The sequence below is a fragment of the Chrysochloris asiatica genome, unplaced genomic scaffold, assembly GCF_000296735.1.
Source record: "Chrysochloris asiatica unplaced genomic scaffold, ChrAsi1.0 scaffold00070, whole genome shotgun sequence".
Lineage (NCBI taxonomy): Eukaryota > Metazoa > Chordata > Mammalia > Afrosoricida > Chrysochloridae > Chrysochloris > Chrysochloris asiatica.
This window is the reverse complement of record NW_006408588.1, coordinates 16,331,872-16,340,986: the sequence shown is the minus strand read 5'-3', so window position 1 is coordinate 16,340,986 and position 9,115 is coordinate 16,331,872. Positions and strand designations below refer to the sequence as shown.

General features: G+C 43.1%; 1 protein-coding gene across 1 annotated transcript in view; it reads left to right on the top strand.

Annotated features, from left to right (window-relative positions):
* Window positions 1–9,115, top strand: part of GPATCH2L (G patch domain containing 2-like) — an 89,877-nt gene that overhangs the window by 26,980 nt on the left and 53,782 nt on the right. The window contains exon 2 of the mRNA XM_006864782.1: window positions 4,338–4,402. Within this exon, the coding sequence (XP_006864844.1) occupies window positions 4,338–4,402 (65 nt within the window). The remainder of the gene's footprint in view (window positions 1–4,337; window positions 4,403–9,115) is intronic.

Here is a 9,115-nt window from a genome sequence, read left to right as displayed (position 1 = left end):
TTTTTTTTTTTTTTTTTTTGCTTTGATATGCAGGTACATTGTTTTCATTTGAGGTTACTCTGTAATTTATTACTTTTTTTCCCAGCTTAAAACAGTCTTTTTCTTTGTAATTGACTTCATTATACATTGATATCTCTGTGTTCCCTATTTTCAGTCTTGTAGGCTTGTTTCCACTTTAAATACTTCTGTCTCTGGATTGAGTGTTGGGTGGTGTTGTCATGTATGGTAATTTCAGTTTGTTGTTTGCTCTTGTTGGTTCTCAATCCAAAGAACTCCCTTTAGCATTTTTTGCAAAGTTGATCTGATCATTAGAGATTCCTCTAATTTCTGTTTATCAGGAAATGAGGGACAGCTTTTGTTGGGTATATATATGATTCTTGGTTGGCAATTTTTTTTCTTTCTGAGTTTTGTATATGTCATCCCATTGCCCTCTTTTCTGCATGGTTTCTGCTGAGAAATCAGAGCTTAATTTTACTGATTCTCCTTTGTAGGTACCTCTTTCCTTTTCCCAAGCTGCTCTTAGAATTCATTCCTTATCTTTGATTTTGGAAAGTTTGATTATGATACATCTTGGTGATTTTCTTTTGAAATCTATCCTGTTTGGGGCTGGTTCAGCTTCTTGTATGCTTATCTTCTCATCTGTTGTGATGTTAGTTTTCTTCTAACAACTCTGACAGTTTTCTCAGTGCTTGTCTCTTGTATTCTGGGATTCCAATCCCCTGTAAATTGTTCCTCTTCATGGTGTCCTACATAACTCTTAGATTTTCTTCAGATTTTTTCATTCATTTTTCTGATTGTTCTTAGCATACTAGTATTGGGAGATTTCTCTTCAACCTCACTAATTCGGGCTTCCATTGCTTCGCATCTTCTGATTTGCCCTTTCAATGTATTGCCCATTTCTGAGATCTCGGTATTAATCTTTTGGATTTCTAATTGTAGGTTTGTATTGTTTCAGCATTTGTACTTTTTTTTGTCTGTTTTGTTCTTGTAGTATTTTCCTGATTTTCTTCTAAAGCCTTTACTCTGTTCTCCTTGCTTTCCTCTGTCTTTTTGTGAATCCTTTGCAGGTACCTAATTATCATTCTTTTGAATTCTTTTTCAGTTAGAGAAATGTTTTCTTCCTGAGAAATGTCCTCTGGCTCTGCATCTTGGTCATTTGTTTGAGCCATTCTCTCTTGTGTCTTCATGTGAGCTAAACTTGCCTGTTGTCTCTGGGACATTGTGTTGTTGTTTTACTTGTGAAAACAAACAGTGTAGTTGTTGGACCCAGAGGGCAGAAAGCTCTGGGGGGCTCCTGAAAGTCAAGGAGCTCATGAGGTGGGTGTGGCAGGGATGTGACAGCAGAGTTCCTGGCCCTAGGTGGAGTTCTTATTGGCCTCAGTGTTCTCTATATTCGGGACACTCAATCTAGAAGTAGTTTGTGATTTCATTGTCTGTTAGGACAACAGGGAAGCTGGGAGCAACGTGGTTGGTTAACTGTTGGTATGGTGGCTCTGCGGATTTTGTAGGTCTGGAGCCACGCCCACCTGAATCCAGGCACCAGGTGTGGTTCCTCATATCTTTGTTGTAGAGGGTCCATGTAGTGCAGCTGTCATCAGTTTTTTATAATACGGGTTAAGTTCTAAGTGACATAATTATCTCATACTGCTGTAATAAGAAAACTACTGCAAGTTGGTGGCTTTAAGAAACCAATTCATCTTAGGAGACTGGATGTGTGAATCCAGGGCCCACCACTAGGGGAAGGCTTGCTCTGTGTGGTCCCGGGGGACGATTTCTCCGATTCTGTAGACTAGCTTTTTTTGACCCCCTGACATCTGTCTTCCTGGCCATTTATGCTTATGGCCCTGTCTAGTCTGCTCTTTGTACAGTTCCCAAGTTTAAGTCACCCTGTGACGGATGTGACAGAGTCCTGGTGTGGCACCAAGGATAATGAACTGGACTGTAAGGGCGGTTTGAACCATGAGATTGGTGGTTCAAATCCACCAGCTGCTCCTCAGAAATCCTAGACAGGGTTGCTATGAGTCAGAACTGCCTTGATGGCACTTATAATAATGATATTCTATTATGACATGGAAATTCTTGAAGTGTTCCAAAAATTGCAGTTCTGCTGTGGTGCTGAAAGATAAGCATGGAGTGCAAGGTCTATTTGAACTGAAAAGTCGACAGTTCAGATTTCCCAGCCACTTTTAGGGAACCCTATACAGTGTCACTATGAGTCAGAACTGACTTAACGGCATTTAACAACAACAACAACAAATGGGATTATATCCATAAGTATTAGGTTAGGATTCCAACATATTTTGGGGCCACGATTCAATCCATAACGCTAGGCATATTCTACCCTTTATTAATTGCAAGATATGCTTCTTTGGAAAGTATTCTCCCTTCCTCTTTATATCCTTCTCCTCCTGTGTTGTTGTTGTTGCTGTTAAGTGCCATCGAGTTGGTTCCAACCCATAGTGATCCTGTATAGGATTTCTGAGGAGCAGCTGGTGAGCTTGAACTGCTGCCCTTTCGGTTCAAACCACTGTTGCAGCCCAGCGCATTAACCCACAGCGCCCCACTAGGACTCCTTGTAATATGATAGCGGAGTAAAAGATATGTTCCTTGGCCTCATGCATTTGTGGCGCTGTGGGCTAAAGCACTGGACCGCAGGGTCAGTTTGAATCACAAGGTTGAGTGTTCAAACTTACCAGCTGCTCCTTACAAACCCTATCCAGGATTGCTATGGGTTGGAACTGACTCATTGGCACTTAGGAACAACAACAGCGCCAGGTTAAGAGCCCTGGTGGTGTAGTGGGTTAAGCACTGGGCTTCCAAGTCAGCTGTGTGAACTCATCAGCCGCTCCACAGAACAAAGATGCAGGAACTCAATGGAGCAGTGCTACTGTGTCCTGCCTGGTCTCTGTGAGTTAGAGTTGACGTGATGCCAGTGGATTTTTAACTTCAAGTGAAAAAGTACAGTATCTCTGAGGAGAAAGGAAAAGAAGAAAAAAAAAGTCGGAACATAAGAGACTGTAGTTAACACTTGATGGAGTTAGATCACTGATGTTCTCTAGAATTCACTAAAAATACAAAAGTGACTCCATTGCGTTCAGCAGTCAGAGTTGCTCAAACTTACAAGTAGGAAGAGTGCAGTTCTTGCTGAGAAGATCTTCTGCACATCACTACAGAGCTCTTAGAAAATTCTCGATTCTTGTAAACCCAGCCATCTGGCTTTGTGAGAGATGGCTTACAGGGGTCCTTGAGAGTGTTCTCACAAGTGCAGAAGGAAATTGAATGGAAGAAACTATAGAGAAAGAGGGTAGATGTAATTGGCTCTGTGGCAACGTGTATCGGGTCTGTTACTCAAAGACAAGCTTAAATGAGGAGAGACTTACCCAACATTTAAATATTTAGTGTTGGCAAGATTTTTGGAAGTGTTGCAAAATACAAAATATTTTCAGGTTTGTGATCCAGGAATGTAGACTGGGAGTTTGGCCAGCCTGACTCCTTCTACAGGCTGGTGGAAATGCTGCTTCCTTGCTTAGGTTTTTTCCATCTTCTAGAGCAGATTTAACAACAACAGAAAGAAAGGCTAGCATAGAAGGAAATACCGCCAACCAAGGAAATAGCTAATGTTGTAAAGGATAGAGAAAAGAAAAAATGAGCCAGAGGAATCAACTTCGATGAAGATGAGATGGAAAAGAAGAAGCGTCAGAAGAAAGACTCATCTTTGAGCCTAGCTCAGAAAATGGAGCTGATTAAACAGAATTCCACAAGGAGAGAGTTTTATTTAAAAGAGCTTAAATGAAGTTTGTTTCCCTATTTTTATTGCTAATCATAACTCCTTTTGAAACTGAGTTTTATTATTTCTGCTTGCTATCAAGGAAAGCATTACATTTGAAAAATAGAACTTTTGTCATAGATTTTTTTTTCTGTTTCTGGATTTTTGTTTTCTGTTTATTAAATGGGGAGAAATTGTGTAAGAGGTTCAATGTCTTAAAGTTTGATAGCTCGCTTTATTTGAACCTTGAGAGTTGGCAATATTTAGAAATAAAGTTCACTGATAAATTTGTAAATTGGTGGTGGTGGTGAATGTACTGCATTTGTTCCAGATTACCTTTAAGAATCATAATAAATAGCTTTCTGTTCCTAAACTTGCAGAGTAACTTTAGATCGTTTAAAAATATCTTGAAATAACAAGGCACAGTGTTAGAATTCTCTTATATGGCTCTGTTTCAGGGAAGGCGGAGGTTGGCAGGGGGGACCTCTGGTTTGAGAACCAGAAGAAGAACACGCTGTGATTGGTGTTTGACTACAGCTGATGAGTTCTCTCACACTTTCCTCTTTTCCAGTGAAACCAGTAGCGTGTGCAGCAGCAGTGACCCCGGGCTCTTCACCAATGATGAAGGCCGGCAAGGTAATCCTGATCTCAATCTGAGGACACTGGGTCAGCGCTTCTGGGGAGATGCTAATGGTCATCCGAGGGCCTCGCTGGGAAGACAGTGGGGTCTGTGGCAGTGGTTCTCAAACTTTAGGGCATCTAAGAGTCCCTTAAAGAGCTCTGGTAGTGTAGTGGTTACGAATTGGGTTGCTAACCTTGGGGTCAGCAGGTCCGTGGGAAAAAGATGAGGCTTTCTGCTCCCGTAAAGATTTACAGCTTCGGAAACCCTGTACAGGGTCGCTATTCTTTGGAACCGACTCCACGGCACATAACCACCAATACCACCTTGGAGAACTCTGTCAGCTGCCATTCCTGAGCTCCGAGATGTCACATAGGTCCAGAGTTGGCTCCCTGAATCTCCATTTTCTACACGCACTTTAGATGATGATGCGGGTCATACAGACTTTGAGACTCACTGGGCCTGGGAGTTAGAGTATCAAGGATAGAACTTTGGAAAGTTGCTGTTTATTTGTTGTTAAGTGCTTTCGAGTCGGTTCTGACCCATAGTGACCCTGTATAGGGTTTCTGATCTCCGACTTTGTGGTTCGGTCTAGTGCATTAACCCACAGCACGAGCCAATACGTATCCTCCTGTGTGCTTCTGTTGGGATGTTGATAAATCATGCTTATTTTCACATAGGGAGAAGTTAGTTATTTCTATAAACTTATTTATGAAGCCATTATAATGTTGGGGTGGCTTGCTGAGGTTAAGAATGCTGAAGGTTAGTAGAGGACACTGTTGAGTAAGTCTGGTGTGTTAGTAACTAGTGCTTTGTTTTTACTATCTAAACTTTACTTGGTTTCTGAGTCGACTCGACAGCACTTAACAACAACAACGAACTTTACTTTGGTGCAGGGGCTTTCTACAAAACTCTTTTTCTATCGATTTGCTTCCAAACTAATTGCAGTCAAGTCAATTCCTACTGATAGCAACCCTTTAAGACAGAGATTGATGGAAGCAGATTGCCACATCGTTCTCGCAGGGAGTGACTGGAGGGTTCACACTATCCACCTGGGAGCTCACAGTGGAGCACTTATACCACAGCACCACCAGGCTCCTGTAGACTTGCTTAGGGTCACACATTGTGTGCCAACAAGAGTTTCATGTGGCCTTGTTTGGGTGTCGTTTCCTTATCTTCTAAATAAGGGCTTTATAGGAGAAGTCCAAAAGTGCCTTCTAGCTTTGAAATCCAAAGATCTTTTAGAGTTAAGTGACAGAAGAACAGAGATGTCTAGTGGCTACATGTCTATGTTGACCCCGGTAGGCTCCCTCATAACTGAAGGGATCCTGAGACGGAAATTCAGCGTCCAAGCTTGATTTGGAATAGGACTGTGGGGAGGATATTGCCTTCAGGTCTTAGAGTTGTCAATATGGGGACAGATTCATCCCCATGGAGTTGTTGAACTTCCTTCCTGAGGGAGCTAGGTGTCATTTGAAGCTGTGTCTGACCCCTCAGCTCTAGCTTGGGGTCCTGTTTGTATTTTCTTATGCTAAGAAAAGCTTTCCATGAGGGAGCTGGTACATATCATTTTTTAAAAGTTACAGATATTTGTTCATTTTCTTTGCTTTTATATCTCAGTGCTATATGAAGTATCATAGTAAACCTCTTAAAGTTTATGAGCCATCTTTATACAGAGGTGGGAAAAAAATACGGACCTACTAAAGCAGATTATGTGGTGCTGTAGGATAAACATTTGACTGCAAGGTTGGTTTGAACCACAAGGTCGGCTGTTCAAACTCACCAGGTGCTCCTCGGAAGCCTTACATAGGGTGGCTATGAGTTGGAACCCACTCAATGGCACTTAACAACAAAAACATTACAGCAGATTATGGCCTTTGGCAAGTCTTTTTATTCAGAATGCCTTGGTTTATCTAGAAGAAATGCAGAATATTTTTCTCTTGCTCCAGTTTTCCTTCTTGTAACTGCTTCAACTTCACATAGTCTGGTGATAATTAGCTGCTTAGTGATGTCAGCACAAAACTATACTGCTTCCTGCTTCCCTGCCTTTGAGCTGCTCTGTCTGCCTCAGATCTCAGCCTCACCTTTTTGAGAATGACTGGTCGTCCATCCACACATGGCTCTTCATTTGCTCCCAGGTAAACTGGTTGATTTTATGAACTGCATCTGCAGACTTTCTTGCTCTTGACTTCTTTTAGTAGGGTTTGGCCAATAGGAGGCATCCGCTGAGGATTGGACAGAGGGAGGGAGATGAGTGAGATTGGGTGTATTAGTCAGGTTTTCACTGTGATAATGCTAGCTAACAGCCTCAGAATTTCAGTGGTTAACTACAACCATCACTCAAGTGTCGGAATGCTAAGTGCAAGGTTGGTGGTTCAAACTCACTAGCTACCCCACGGGCGTGGCTTTACAGGAACAGAGGCTGTCTGTTCCATTCCCGCAAAGATTTACAGTCTCAGAAACCCTGTGGAGCAATTCTACTCTGTTCTTGGGGTCTCTATGAGTCAAGATTGACTTGAGGGCAGTGGGTTTATGAAGCTGTACGCTGGCTATGGTTTAGCTCATCTTACCTGAGCTCAACTGGAGTCCTGGGGTGGCACTGTGGGTTAATGCACTGACTGACTGCAAGGTTGATTTGAAACACAAGGCCGGCTGTTCAAGCTTACCAGCTGCTTCTTGGAAACCCTAAAGAGGGTTGTTATGAGTCAGAACCAACTCCACAGCACTTAACAATAACAACCTGGATTCAGCCGGTCTATAGGCTTCAAGTTTGGTTTGTATCTCCTCAGTGTCTTATTATGGGGTCTAGACTAAAGGAGCAGTGGCAGTTTGAGGCATTGGACTTCTTGTGGTGGAGGATGTAAACACCCAGGGACCAAACTAGACCATGTATGCACACTTAAAGCCTTTGCATGAATTGTGTCTAATACTTTTAAGGAGTCCTTATGTGTCACTATAGGATTGTTGCTCTATGGGAGACATATGAGGCTTTCTGCTCCTGTACGGATTTACAGCCTCAGAAACCCTACACAAGATGGTTCTATGTCACAGTTGACTTGATGGCAGTGATTGAGTGAGTGACGGTGACTGAATGCTCTCCCATGTAAATCGGGTCATATAACCAGGTCCCCTGTCAGTAGGAGGACGTGCAGGACCGCTGGATAGAGGGTGGAAATGGAGAACTGGGAGCAGGAACGCAGTCTGCCCCGTGGACTTCTGTCTTTTCCTGGCTCCCTTTCCGTTGGACTGCTGATTGTGACCCTCTCCTGAAGGCCGCCTTCCCCTGCGGCCACAGTTTTCTCGCTGAGCCCTGCTGTTGTGAACATCAGGGTGCTTCATCACTCTTTACTGTTTCCTCTTAATGATGTCTGTCCCTTTGTAAATAGTCACTTCCTTAATGTCTCCTCAATTACCCCATTTAAACGTGCCATCTGTTTCCTGAAAGAATCCTGGCTGATGGACCCTGCCCAGCCCTCATCTCCTGGAAGCTTTTCTCGCTTTCTTTGTGCACTGTGGTTCCTTGTACTGCTTGCTCTCTTGTCATGTACCTTATTGCAGTCTTACTGGTGCGGGGGTGGAAGAGGGCGGGCATCTTTTCCATCGAAGCTTTTCACAGGAGGAATTATTTGATTATTTGCAGCCATAGTACTTAAAACATTGCCTGGCATCTTGCGAGCTCTCAAAATTTAAGAGGAAACTTCTCTTTCCAAACAAATTTTTACATGTTGTTGTTGTTGTTGTTAAGTGCTGTCGAGTCGTTTCCGACCCATAGCGACCCTATACAGGGTTTCCGAGGGTGTAAATCTTTACGGGAGTAGAAAGCCTCATCTTTCTCCCGCGGAGCGGCTGGTAGTTTCGAACCGCTAACCTTAAGGTTCGCAGCCCGATTCGTAACCACTACGCTACCAGAGCTCCTACTTTATAATTATAGGAGTCCTGGTGTGGCATGTTGAGTGCAGTATCCCACAAGGCTACAAGTAGTTTTCAAAGCACTGGAGACTGCTAACCTCAAGGTTATTCCTCAGAAATGCTATACAGGGTCTCTGAGTCTGAATCTGAACTGGCTTAACGGCACTTCACAGCAGCAACAACTTTCATTATGAAATAGTGAGACCTGTTTTGACTAACTCAAGATACTAGAAGGGCTGGTGGTCAGGAGCCAGGTCCCCTCAGCCCTTCCTTATTCCCTGGCAGCACCCTTTTGAGTAACTGCTATATTAGGCTGCCGGCTGCCGACTGCCGGTCTAGATGATCTCCTAAGGTCCCGTCCCATTCAGTCAGCCCCTTTATGCATTATTAAAAGTCCTGAGTGAGTACTTGAGAACCAAAAAAATGCCACTGGAGTCTGTATGAGTACCCATTAACAGCATTTGTGAACACGAGGTGCCTCAGTATGCTGTTTTCATAAATAGCCTAAGCATGCTTGTGCATAAGAAAGGTATCCATATGTGGTAGTGCTGAGAAACTAATCATCATTTATACTAACCCTAATTTTAGTTCATCTACATACCTGGTTTGGTGAGATGCTTTTAGGGTTCTTGTTACGTGCCATCCAGACACTCATAGTGGCCCTGTATAGGGTTTCCAAGGAGGGACTGGTGGATTTGAACCACCGACCTTACAGTTCAGGTCAACCTTACAGTCCAGTGTTTATCCTGCAGTGCCACACCAGGACTCTGCTTTTAGAGTGGTTAAGTGCTGTCATGTCAGTTCTGACTCATAGCGACCCT